Consider the following 12,766-nt stretch of genomic DNA (forward strand, 5'->3'; position numbering starts at 1 on the left):
TGTGTAGTCTATACACGGATTGTACAAAATATAACACCTCTTTTTACCCCTACCCCAGAGGACAAAGTGGCCGGCTTTGAGTCGGGAGGATATCCAAAGTGCCCCTCGGCTCATAAGATGCTTTCTGTGGACACGGCCCCTTATGAAGGATATTTAGTTTTTATTGCGCGTTAACCATCTTCATCTACTGGACTCACCTTGTCAGCCTTGGAATAGAAGCAGGTGTACCTAATATACTCTGCAAACTCAAGTGTACCATGGACAAAGTGGGATGGGATTGACGGGACATTCGGGTATGCTACTGTAGCTGTCAGATGGGCTTGTACAGTAAGGTGGTGACATACTTCTTCTTGTAGCGGTGTGTTGCACTGAGAACCATCACACCATCCTGAGAAGAATAAAGAGACAATGGAGGTCAAATGAACCAAATTATATTATATCACAACCCAATGCCAAGAAATAATGTAGTGAGTAAGACCCCTGTCTCTGGACTGGGCAACATGTATTTTGTCCTCTTGTCTCTTCTGATCATCCGTATTAATCTGGCAATAAAAAGGAGACCGACTAGTGATCCTACCAGATCTACTGGTAATCTTTCATTTTTCTTCACCAGGCATTTGACAATCATTAGTTTGCAAGACGCAGTGGTTTCAAGTCGGAACATTGGCAATCCTAAACTACTTTGGGCCAACTGAAGTAACGGAGGTTCCCAATCCCCACACTGTGACAAGTGCCTTGTGATTACAATAGAACTATTGGAAATCCACTTATGGAAACCTGCAAACTCTACTTCACTGTGTTAGAATTCGTTTTTCCAACTTATGAAGACTATAGTTGAAATTATGTGTGGCGTAACATAATGCAATACATTTGGGAGCATAGAAGCAGTGTGCAGCATTATCTGTGTTAGATGCAGTACAACTCCAGTACCATCCTTTTTGGAGTGTTGTGTGTACTGTATGTCTATTCCTTTTTGTAGGACTAAAATTAATCAAAGTATAAAGAAGAAAAGTGTGTGTGTGTGTGTGTGTGTGTGTGTGTGTGTGTGTGTGTGTGTGTGTGTGTGTGTGTGTGTGTGTGTGTGTGTGTGTGTGTGTGTGTGTGTGTGTGTGTGTGTGTGTGTGTGTGTGTGTGTGTGTGTGTGTGTGTGTGTGTGTGTGTGTGTGTGTGTGTGTGTGTGTGTGTGTGTGTGTGTGTGTGATTTATGGATGTAGTGAAAGAGGAGTTGGAGTGAGAGAAGAGGAGGCAGAGAAGAGGGTGAGATGGAGGCAGACAATTCGCTGTGGGGACCCCTGAAGGGAAAAGCCGAAAGGAAAAGAAGAAGAGTCAGAGGTTACAGCTGGCCTACTGTACTGTACTTCTTGACGCTGACAATGACAGCTGTTTTGATCCTTTTGCACAGCATTTGACACAGCTGGGCACATTCTTCTGCCATAGTACTTCACTTGGAAAATGGGACTGGGACTATCAGACTAAATCCAACCTTGATAATGGAATTGTATCTGTTGTGTGAGGTTCCACCTGTTCTATTAGAAGTGCTCTTAATTCTCATGCCCCACAAGGTAACATTTTAGCCCGCTATCTAACTAATATAACTAAGGCACGTTAGCAGCGAGGAGACAGTCCAAGCCGTCCGGAGAAATCAACTTATAACGACCATGCACCTGACAGGAGTTTTCATGTTGCACTAAGACTACGGTCATTATTATTATTGCCATCACCTGGGTGGGTCAGTCGTGTAACTTTCTCGACGTTAAGCCATCTACACAACAACACAGCCATGCAAAATAACATTGACAGCTATGAGGTGGCGAAAGATTGACCTGCATAGCAACAGTTGCTAAACTATTTGGATTGGCATTGGACAATTGCTTTTTGGGGTGGGATTTAGCGAAGGGCTAATTGGCGCCGAAATATACTATATTAGTGTCATAATTGTGTCCTCAAAATATACTTTAGGTGTACAGTATGTTCAAGTGAATATAGTGCAAAAATAATCAATTGGATGTTGAATCAGCTGATAAAACAATCTACTGTATGGGCCCATTAAATCAGGAGAATACTAAGGCAGAGTTTATTAGGCATATAAACCAGGAGTACTATGGGGGACAGTCAGTCAATTCTTTAATAGCGTTAAGCACTACTACATGCCTGACAAAGAAATGGACCGCTTGCATGACTGTGTTGGGAGGCACTGCAACAGCATTCATAAATGCCAGCTGGAGACAAAGAATGGCATCCCTATTTTGGCCGTGTCATTATAGTCATGAATCCTATGATCCATTTATACTCTCAAAAGAGGCCAGACCAGTCGTACACGTGGTCTGTTTTTACAGAAAAAGCTTTTGTTCATGATTTTCTCAAAGATCAGGCATATTACCGTACTTTTAGACTATTAACAATCACACCCGTGTGAAGTGAGGGGCGCTCTTACCATCGTGTTACGCAATGTTTGTGTTTACACAAACACTCAAAATTGTCCATTCATTGATTGTCAATGGCATTTAATGTTTGTGTTAGGACAAAGTTTGTGTTTACACACACACACACACACACACACACACACACACACACACACACCAAAAGCTGGACATAGGAGAGGCTATTGCCCCTCAAAAATGGCATTCCCCTTAGTTTGAATACATTAAAAAAATGCCCCTCTATTATTAAGGGCTGGCTGTCCCTGCCTGTTTCCAGAGTAAACAAGTAGGACACAGTTCTATTTGCCCCCATCTAAACTCAAGGTTGTTTTATCTATCATAGTCCGTGAGGAAGTTATACAAGTTGAAAGGAGAAACAAGACTTTTCATAAAAATCACACCGTGTGAACTGAGTGGTGCAACTCCCCTCTCTCTCTCTCACCCCCCCCCCCCCCCCCCCTCCCCTCCTCCTCTCTCTCTCTCTCATTAGCAGGCAACAGTACAGCACTATCTCTCTCTCTGTTTCTGGCAAACTGCGCCCCTACTGGTACTAATAGTCATACTCGTGCTCATTAACACATACATAGGCGGACACGGACATTGCTGTTCGTTGGAGTGGTTGCACCACTCAAAAATAAGATCACATCATCCCCCATTTAGCTTCTCTATTCTAGTTTATATTTTACTTGTAATTGAACGTCTTTGTGGCCTTACCTTTATGGAGAGGGCATAGAGGTGGTTGAGCATTACATGGTTGGGCTCCGGAAGTAACGCAGGATCACACTAGTTCAGGAAATAAGAGGGAAGGAAAAGAGCGGAGGTTCTGGCTTCAGGTACAAAAACAGCACAGCTTCACCAGATATGGTGGATATTGGAGCATGGAGGATGAGTAGTTGTGTGACCAAAATGAGTGAGATCTTAACCACTTAAACCCCTGTCGTCTTAGAGAACTGGACTGGAGTTACAACTGTACTTTGAGCACTTTATCCGTCTACACCAAATCTCTTCGCCAAAAATGGCCGATCTACAAGCTCACAATGCGTTGTGAGCTTGTAGATCTGCTATCGGCTAATGTTCCCCCCAGAATTTGATCAGTGTCTTTATACATTTTTCAAGTCACATATGAGTCAAAAATAGCATACAAAAATGATTGAGCTTTTTACCCTTCCCTCCCCCCAGAGTTCCCGCTCTGAAGAGCCACAACCCCGGTATCTTAAGTTGTACCGATAACAGATACATTGAAATAAATGGCACATACAAATATACATATTCAAAAACTGAAGGAATTAATAAAATATTAGACACAATACACACACACAAATAAATTAATAATAATAATAATAATAATAATAATAATAACATTAAAAATAATCCCCCCCAGAATTTGGACACAAGGGTTCAAGTGGTTAAAAATGTCAGAGTGTGTGGTGGGGAGGAGACTGTATACTTACAGAAATCCCAGTGTCTCTGTTGAGGATCACCTGGAGCAGATGAGGTGGTAGGATGGGCGGAGACTTTAACTTCTCCTCCTGTTTAGGGATATAGGCGTCCTGATGGTATGGTCCAGGAGGTGAACTAGAGAAGTCTACCTCAGGTCAGGTAGGGGTGGCATGAGGCAGTGCATATGTTAATATGCAACAAGGAAAATGGAGACGAGAAAATGTGGATCAGTGAGCCAAGTAACAAAAAATTAACATTTGAGTTAATGTTTGATTTTGCCGTGGGTTTGTTGCGGTCACACTTCTCAAGGCTATTATTTCAAACAAACTTCAAGACCTTGGTCGGCACACTAAGTACACACAGCCTATACTACTTATTTTGTTATAAATCATTTGAATTGACAATTGGCTTAAAATGCACAACTCATCGTGTTGAGAGCTTGTAGATCAGCTATTAAAAAAAACCATGAAAAAATGTGACTTTAACTTTTTTTTATATTCTTGAAATACGGCAGTCACTGGCACAACACATGTTCAGATGGGGATCTGTGGGCCATATACAAATGGATTTGGTGGTCCTTGACATGGAAAGGTTAGAAAACCACTGCTGTAATTCACACACAAACACTCACCTGACATATCGGAGCATTTCTGAGAGTCCACCATTAGAGCATCAAACACCTCAAAGTCTGTTTTCTTCACCTGGATGACGTTGTTAACGGTGCCGAGCTGGTTGGTTATTATTGGCTGTGTGGAATGGAATCATGAAATAAATAAATGTTTATTGAATAATGAAAACTACAAACTCAATAGGCACTACAGCATGCAATTTACCACAATTACTTTTGTAATATGATGATGCATTACTGTTGACATTACTGTTGGAACACAAAAAAGCTATGTGATGAACTTGGAATGGCGCAGCTACAAAACTAGTATGCATTTCATTGCCATATTATTATTATCACTACTTTGAATAGGTCCACTAGCCTTTCAAAAGAGTTAGTATATGTGGGGCGCTAAATTGAACTGGATTAGAGTTAGGAATCGGGATCCTGTGCGCAAGGGTGAGTTGCTCAGTGGGTTCATATGAAAAATAAACACACATGCCAGTACATTGCTATAATTAAGAATGCTTTCTAACCTCAGCTGGGTCATGTGTCCACTGGCCATCAACATAGAACTTGTATTGATGCTCTCCTTCAGGCAGATCCACAATAGCCACAAAGTTGTTCTGGCTTTGACAAAAAAAAGACGAGTAACCATTAAGGCCTTGGATACAACCATGCATGTGTAACAGAGTACCAGAAGCCTAATATCTCCCTTGGCAAGGGAGGATACCCCTTTAGCCGAGTGCTAGATGTTTGGTTTCCCATGCAAGAAAGGTTTTGGATCCAAGTACGTGGTTACACATGTGTAACACAATTTATTTCAACAGATTGCAGGGATATTGTGCCTAGAATAATAGTAGCTGAATGGAATCAAGTCTCCATCAGTCTGCCATTACTCTTTGATGTATTACAATTTACAAAATGCTCGTCCCCATTCTTACACGACTACCACGTTACTTGCTTACCAAGATTAATTGGTTCATAGGATTCCTTGTCATAATGGAGTACTGGGAAATGTAGAGAGGGAGAAGTGTAAACTGTAGAGTGTCAGGTACTGTAAATGTCTGCACATATTAATTATTTCAGTCGTCCTATAATGATATAGATGGGAAATCAGATGTCAGATCAGATCAGATCAATACTGACCTGACGAAGATCTATCAAGATCGAAACGTTGTCGTTTGTTAATTAAATAAAGTAATTCTTTACCAAAAGAATGGTGTGCGGGCCCTACCTCCTTCCATAATTGCCTTAGTGGCCACTGTCGACGTGCGTGTAAATAGGTATGCTCTGAAATCAGGTGTCAGACCCACACACTTTGCTCACTCAAATGAAACAGGTATTGCGACATTTTGGGAACCCTTTGTTTTATTTTTGTCCACAAATGATGTATCCCTTATTAAAGCAATGATGATTGCTAGGTTCAGAGTACTGATGAGCTTCAATATAACTAGAGTGAATGTTCCCTCGTAGTCGTAGAGTAGAAATGTTTTGTCATCTTCGTCCCTAGGCTCGTCCCTAGTCTCACGTAGCCAGACGATCAGAGAGTTCTGCCTACTGAAATGTCTGAAGACATCTAAATTCAGAACTGTGTGGGAACAATTTGGAGATGACAAAAACAACTACACAGCGGAAGCAATGGTAAGACTTTAAAACGGTCCTTCATATTAGAATGGTAAACGGATACAAAGCAGCAGGTTTATGGCCAAACTATGGCCAAACTATCACACTTTCAAAATGTGTTTAATACAAGAAATAGCCAATAAACAAGCTCTGTGAGCTGGTAGATCTGCCAATTTCTTTTCAAATGTATGAACCTTTCAAACCGATATTATATGGAAACGATTCTGACGATTATGCAGAAATAATTGCAATTATTTCAAATAACGTGATCAGGCGATTATGTAATAAATGTGACAGAGATCTTTAATCATCTGGCTAGGCGAGGCGAGACCAACACCAGCCAAGATGGTCACCCACCTTCTGATAAGCGGGATCTTATTGGTCCAGTTGTTGAAGGATCCTGACAGCAACACCTCCTTGCCATCTCCCATCCAGCGAAACACGGTCGGTCTGTCTAAGGTTAGGTCCTTTCCCCGTGCTTCCATGTCCTGCTGCCATGCGAGCAACTCGTCCCTCTCTGAAGGTGTCTATGACCATAAAACGAGTTTATAGCAATATATAGTAAATTATAAAAGTTCAACTTTCAAACTGAAATTGAAAGTTAAGTTATGAACCAATTAAACAATAGTTCACCAGGGTCCGTTACATGCCTATAATACTAGGCCCCTTACTCCCCCCCCCCCCCCTTTTAAACCAAATCTCTGAAAACAGACAAAACAACAAATGTTGATCACTGCTGTCACTGGCTTGTAGATAAACTATTTTCCTGCCAATGTCGGCTCCAGAATAGGGATGCTAGAAAACTAGTTGAATTAATGCAGTTAGTGGTCCATTGTCCCGCACACACACACACACACACACACACACACACACACACACACACACACAGGGGGTACAGGAGCAATTCGCTCAGTATGGTATGTTTCTCAGAGGGACTGAAATGTCACCACGCAAAGAAAGCAGCATTCACCACTAGTACTACTCTTCTCTGCTCTTACCAGTTCTCATGAGATCCATGATATATATTATTTAGTGTGTGTGTGTGTGTGTGTGTGTGTGTGTGAGTGAGTGGAGGGGATCTAATATGTTGTTGCTAGGGTGACGGGTCTGATACGCATGTGTGCATACGGCCATACGCATGTGCATAATCTGCATTTGTTGTTGTTGTTGTTACTCTCCTCTACGCCGCTACTTACTTTCAAGTCTTCACCATGATGAAAGATATCTGCATCTTCAGGGCTGTCCATTAAAATCTTGGGCCTCTCTCCCTCCTTGGCTCCTCGGTGTGCCTTCTCCCCGTGGCCCATGGCAGCTCTCTCACTGCTTGTGTTCCCCATGGCCTCCTTTTGTCGTGCGCCAGGACACAGATTTAGATCCTATATCAGAGACTGAATGAAAAGGGCATCTGATGAGATAATTTCACAAGTGAGTGTCAGTCAAATCAATCATTTGATATGCCGTCTTATGCAATAACTTGAGAAGTGACAGTGCTTGCAGTGTAATTATATTTTAAGCTATAAACAGATACAGAACGCTTTACATGGTGAAGAGAGAAAACGTATGTTACTGCCATGCCATCACTTATGTGGCTTAAGTTATACACAATCATTCTGGGAACCCATCTGCAAAAAGAAATATTTTAGTTTTTTTATGCAGAGCTCTGAATCTGTCTTGAGAGACTAAGTTATACATTAACTGTTATGTTAAACTGTTACCAATGGAGGGCAAATTCATATTAACCATTCCTCAATACTGCTAAGTTTTGAGTGTTGACAGTATGTCTGTCTGTTGAACTTGAAATTAATGCTAGCCAAACATTAACATCCCAACAGCCAACTCCTCAAATACTAGTGATGCTTGGTCAAGCGCTTTCTGACCTGGTACGTGGTGCCCTACTTCTAATAGAAATCCCATTGTGTCATATTTAGATCAATCAAGATGGAAAACAAAATTGGTTATGAGAAACGGGTGAGAAATGTCGACTCACCTGTTTCTCAAGGTCAGATGAATTTGTGCTGTTGACATGATGATTTATAAGCTTTTTGCCACTGTAATAAATAAATACCTACTCAAAGTGTGCTCTAGAGCCATGATCGAACTGATATGCATTTAGATTGACTGTACTTAATTAAAGACTTGATTAGCTAGCTAGAAAATAGCCATTTGGAACGTTCTATATACTGCATCAGAAAGCAAGATTGTCCATTTTCCTCAATGTATAAATCTATTACATACCCAAAACACAGTAGAAATACAAACTGTTATAACTTCGTTGTATCAAGAGCTGAGCTCATCAAATAAAAACATGTCTCTTATTTTGTTTATTTTGTGGTAAGAAATAATTGCCATAGATCTGTTTACTTTTTCATGAACGGTAATTGGGCCTTAAAAGTGCAGCCAGTCAGCCAGCCTGATTTAGCCTACACTCATCTCTCAGAAATTGTTCCCAGACTGGGCGATTTGCTATTTTTGGGCGAGCGACAACGTCGTTCGCGAGTATAATACGCGTCGATTATCATCATATAATAGTACTTCTTCTTAAAAAGCAAGACAGTTAAATACTTTACAAAAAAATGGGTAGCATTAGAGACTACAGACAGATAATCATAGCGTATGCAGCTATAGTTCAAACAGCATTTGTTTTGCAACAGACGACAGCTGACCCATTTTCACATATTTTCCACTGTGGAAAAAGTACGTGTCGACGGTACGTGTCGCACTCAGACTATATGATCGGTGGTCGCACTACACTTTTCTCCAGTTGAAAATGCGTAATTTTTTGTCCATGTTACCGTAATGTTTGACCTGCTGTGTGGTTAATAATAGTAAGCCAGTGAGTGAGTGAGTGATGAATGGTGGAGGCTGCTCAGGCTGGATACGCGCATCCTCGGTGAATCAAGAGATCACTGATGCTTCCTTGCAGCGGAGCTCTCTGACATCATGAAATATAATATCGAGTCCTGTCTGTGTATGTTTGTTTTTACCTGAGAGGAGATTGTTTCTCTGCGTCGTGTGTTAACAGCTTTGGCTTGTCATTTCCATCCCGTCCAAAAAACAAAACATTGCCTACTGTACTGTACTGTAATTAACAAATAACCACCCCCTTTGACTGACACTGGCGCATGCGTACTGGGACTTTATAATGATTTGGCATGTTTTATTTGGCTTTTATTACTTCCGAGATGGAAAGCCTGCATGCTGACGCGAGATTATTATTATTTTTTGTATTTTTTATTGGATGGTTAGACGTAAAAGAAACCATTCATACCCGTTTGATAAAATGTAATAAAATTTAACAAACATAAATAAAAGAGTGTCATTAACCTACCCAATCTGTAAACTTTGATGTAGGATCATATTTTGAACACTAGATGGGACTGTGGGCCAAGAAGAGAATTTATAGTTTGGGAAAATAACTGTATTTGTAGGGGATCAGGTTTAGAGAGATATACCATTGATTGGTTGATTGAAAAATGTATTAACAGTTTGCAGAATGGGTACATCACAGCACAACCCCCACAATTCTACAATGTTATTATAGATTTTTGTTTTTATACACAATATTGCTACACTGATACACATAATTATTGATTATATTATAACATTTCACCCCTTCTGCCATGTTCTCTTCTTGTGTCCCACTCTCATGCTTCAGTTCGTATCAAGAAAACCCAGCTTTCACAATACAATTGATCTGGAATTGTCAGGGCTTTACTAAACAACTCAAAGTCCCACAATGCCTGCTCACACTGCAATTCAAGATAACTAAAGTTGTAAATTGGGTTAATTAATGGTTGGTTTACATTTAAATGAGCATTACTGTTATTGAATTGACAATTATGTTGTTACTTCAGTGGAGTGTTTACATATTAACACAGTGGGGGCTGTGAGGCCTGAGTCTATACTTACTGCTGTGCAGGACTGCAGGTTCTGCTTGTTTCATTGTAAACACTGTCCCAGCCCTGGATGTATCCTGTCCTTCCTGAGTAGGCTAACATCTTACAGATACAGATTCTGAATCCAATGGTGGAAATTAAGTAACTGAGTACATGTACTCAAGGTACTGTACTGAAGTAGGCCTACAATTCTGAGGTACTTTTACTATACTGTAGTATTTCCACGACACATGGCTGCGAAACATAATTATGTAGTTCAGGAGAACTTGCCACAGAAGAAGACACACATGGGTGGTGGGGTTCTTGTGAACAGAAGGGAGAGTATTTGTCCCAGAACTGCTTAAGAATTTAACAATTTCTGTGAGTCCATCATTATCAAGATTTCACCTACAGTGGCAGACCTCAGTTTGTTAACAATATTTTCACCTCTGCCCTTTATGCTATCTAATGTTCCGCTTTACATAATTTCATGGTCCTCCTATGAGAATTGTAGATGACATGAAATGCTCAGTCATGTACATCGCATTCCGTTCTCAGCCAATCAAATCATTTCCGTGGTACACAGAGACACACAAAGCTGGGCATAGGAGGGGCTTGATCCCCTCAAATCAATATTATATTGATTGATATATAAATATAATAATTCAAATATATTTTGTTACCAGTGCTTTCGTACTTTTACTCAAGTCAAATTTTGAATAGACAACTTTAACTTGTAACAGTGCCCTATTTTATTTTGTGGTATTGCTACGTTTACTTAAAAATCACTATATGAAGTGAACTTGGCTGGCACAAATTACATAATAATTTACCGTAAACAAACATTAAAGTCCTTAGACTTGCCGGGTCCGGGGAATGTACAGTATAATTAGGCTCTCGACAATAAAACGAAACGGAAACAAAAGCCTGGGTACCGAGGCTATAGTATCTAGCACTAAACTCAGCTTGGTTATTGTATGAGCTCTCGCTGCCAAAGGCCAACAAATTGTCATCCTCCCCCAGTACAGGCAGACTCGTACAGTACAACCAGCCTAAAGACACCAACCCCACACACGAACAAAAGAGACAGAGAAGACACACATATCATGGAACTGACAACGGCATGAGTCTGTGACACATAATGATGTACCTAGATGAAAGCTTCACACTCAAGACACACATGGGTGGTGGGGTTCTTGTGAACAGATGGGGTCATGGGGGCGTATTTGTCCCAGAACTGCTTAAAAATTTGACAATTATTTTCCGTGAGTCCATTATCAGGATTTCACCTACCGTGACAGACCTCAATAATGGTCATCATCCTCACAGTTGACTGTAGCCTCATACTGAGCTTTATAATGCATGCCCCCCCCCCCCCCCCCACATGGCACTGTGCAATTATAGTTAACAATGTGTTGTGGATGTTTTCACCTCTGACCTTTATGCTGTTTAATAGCATTTGAGAAAATGTGCAATACATTTTTCTTTTCTGTGTATATACACCACCTGTTTATTTTATGTATTGTGGAAGAGAATTTAAAATGTGTGTATTTGCCAGAGCACTTCCATGTTTCATCAAATGAGTCCTGGAAATAAAAATAGAGCGAGAGCAAGTGATGTTAGACGATTGCCCTGGAGCCAGATGGCTGTCTTTGGCTTATGCCGGCGACTGTGTGGGCTCCAAGAGAAGGTGGCCAGGTCCTCAGAGATGGGATGTTGTTTCATTTGTGTGGGTGGGTATTGCAGTTGATTTTTAGAGGAGAGATGGAGCTTGCAGGTGGGGGTAGCTGGGAGTTTATTGCGGTGTCCTTGAAAGCAGGAGACAGAATAATGGGTACATAAAAACTTTAATTTAGCCTTTATTTCGTTTTTCTATCTCTATGTAAAGCGTTCTTCTCTTTTTAGCGCCTCTGAAAAGGCACTATATAAATGTAAGCTATTTATCTATCTATCTATCCGTCTGTCCGTCCATTTTGTGTTATCCTTTTAACAATCATTGTAAACTATTACAATTGCAGGTGTATGCAAAGGCTAAACTTATGTATTTTATATGTGAAAAACACTCCTTGGGCTAAAAACTGCCTTATGTAGCAACTTTTCCAAATGTAATGACCTCATATCACATTTGTGATGACGGCTAAGTTTTTAGCCCAATGAGTGTTTTTTGTGCAAAACAAATGCTTGCAATGGATCATGATATCATGAAAACACCCTAGTAAAATTTGCCTGTATATAGGTTGTTAATGGTACCTGAACTTTCAGCAGCTGTCACAAAGTTAGCCAAGGGTGTGTTGGGTTGGAACAAATTGAGGGGTGATAGTAGACACCTTTATCAACACATTTGGGAAGAAAGCTATTCTATAATTATACTGAAGCGTCTGCTCCGAAAGACCAGAGCCAGTTCCTCCCTCTCACATGCCCTCCACTGCAATAGGACATTCCGTGCATGGACCGGCCTCAGTCATCAGTCATCTTTGCACCCACAAGACGTGAAGTCAATTGGTCATCTTCGCTTGCGAAGGGCGAACATGGATTTTGCAGATTGGTCACGCATTTCCCTAAATAGCCCTAACTATTTACCCAGATTGAGCACAAAAATATACACGGGCACAGGTGTTATCTCCCAGCTGGCTTCTCCTGGTAAAGACTTGTTGATTGATGTGCTGACAATTCATCATCACTCCGTTAGACAGCCAGCCATTCAGGCACATGCCTCTGCAGTCCACTTCCCTTAACCAGTCCTGCCATCACCACTACTGGTTACCAGCACTTTGTAGCTTGTATACATCACACTGCAG

The 12,766-nt window shown here is 40.8% G+C and overlaps 1 protein-coding gene across 1 annotated transcript; it reads right to left on the reverse strand.

The window, feature by feature from the left end:
* On the reverse strand, positions 1 to 9,149 carry prkab1a (protein kinase, AMP-activated, beta 1 non-catalytic subunit, a). Its single transcript, XM_083793603.1, has 8 exons — positions 9,078 to 9,149; positions 7,290 to 7,481; positions 6,451 to 6,620; positions 5,004 to 5,097; positions 4,492 to 4,606; positions 3,872 to 4,005; positions 3,135 to 3,203; positions 1 to 388 (listed from the first exon to the last, which is right to left on the reverse strand). Exons 2-8 carry the CDS (start codon positions 7,428 to 7,430, stop codon positions 311 to 313), a joined length of 801 nt encoding a protein of 266 aa, XP_083649729.1. The 5' UTR covers positions 7,431 to 7,481; positions 9,078 to 9,149; the 3' UTR covers positions 1 to 310.
* Positions 9,150 to 12,766: the final 3,617 nt, after the last annotated feature.

The sequence above is a fragment of the Protomyctophum parallelum genome (genome assembly GCF_964188405.1).
Source record: "Protomyctophum parallelum genome assembly, chromosome: 21".
NCBI lineage: Eukaryota > Metazoa > Chordata > Actinopteri > Myctophiformes > Myctophidae > Protomyctophum > Protomyctophum parallelum.

What these genes read in the sequence shown, in the direction of transcription:
- prkab1a (XM_083793603.1), bottom strand. Translation starts at nt 7,430, where the DNA reads ATGGGGAACACAAGCAGTGAGAGAGCTGCCATGGGCCACGGGGAGAAG. An exon ending in ATCATGGTGAAGACTTGAAA is followed by an intron (nt 6,621 to 7,289) that starts GTAAGTAGCGGC and finishes TTATGGTCATAG; the next exon opens with ACACCTTCAGAGAGGGACGA. An exon ending in TCTATGCCCTCTCCATAAAG is followed by an intron (nt 389 to 3,134) that starts GTAAGGCCACAA and finishes TATTCTTCTCAG; the next exon opens with GATGGTGTGATGGTTCTCAG.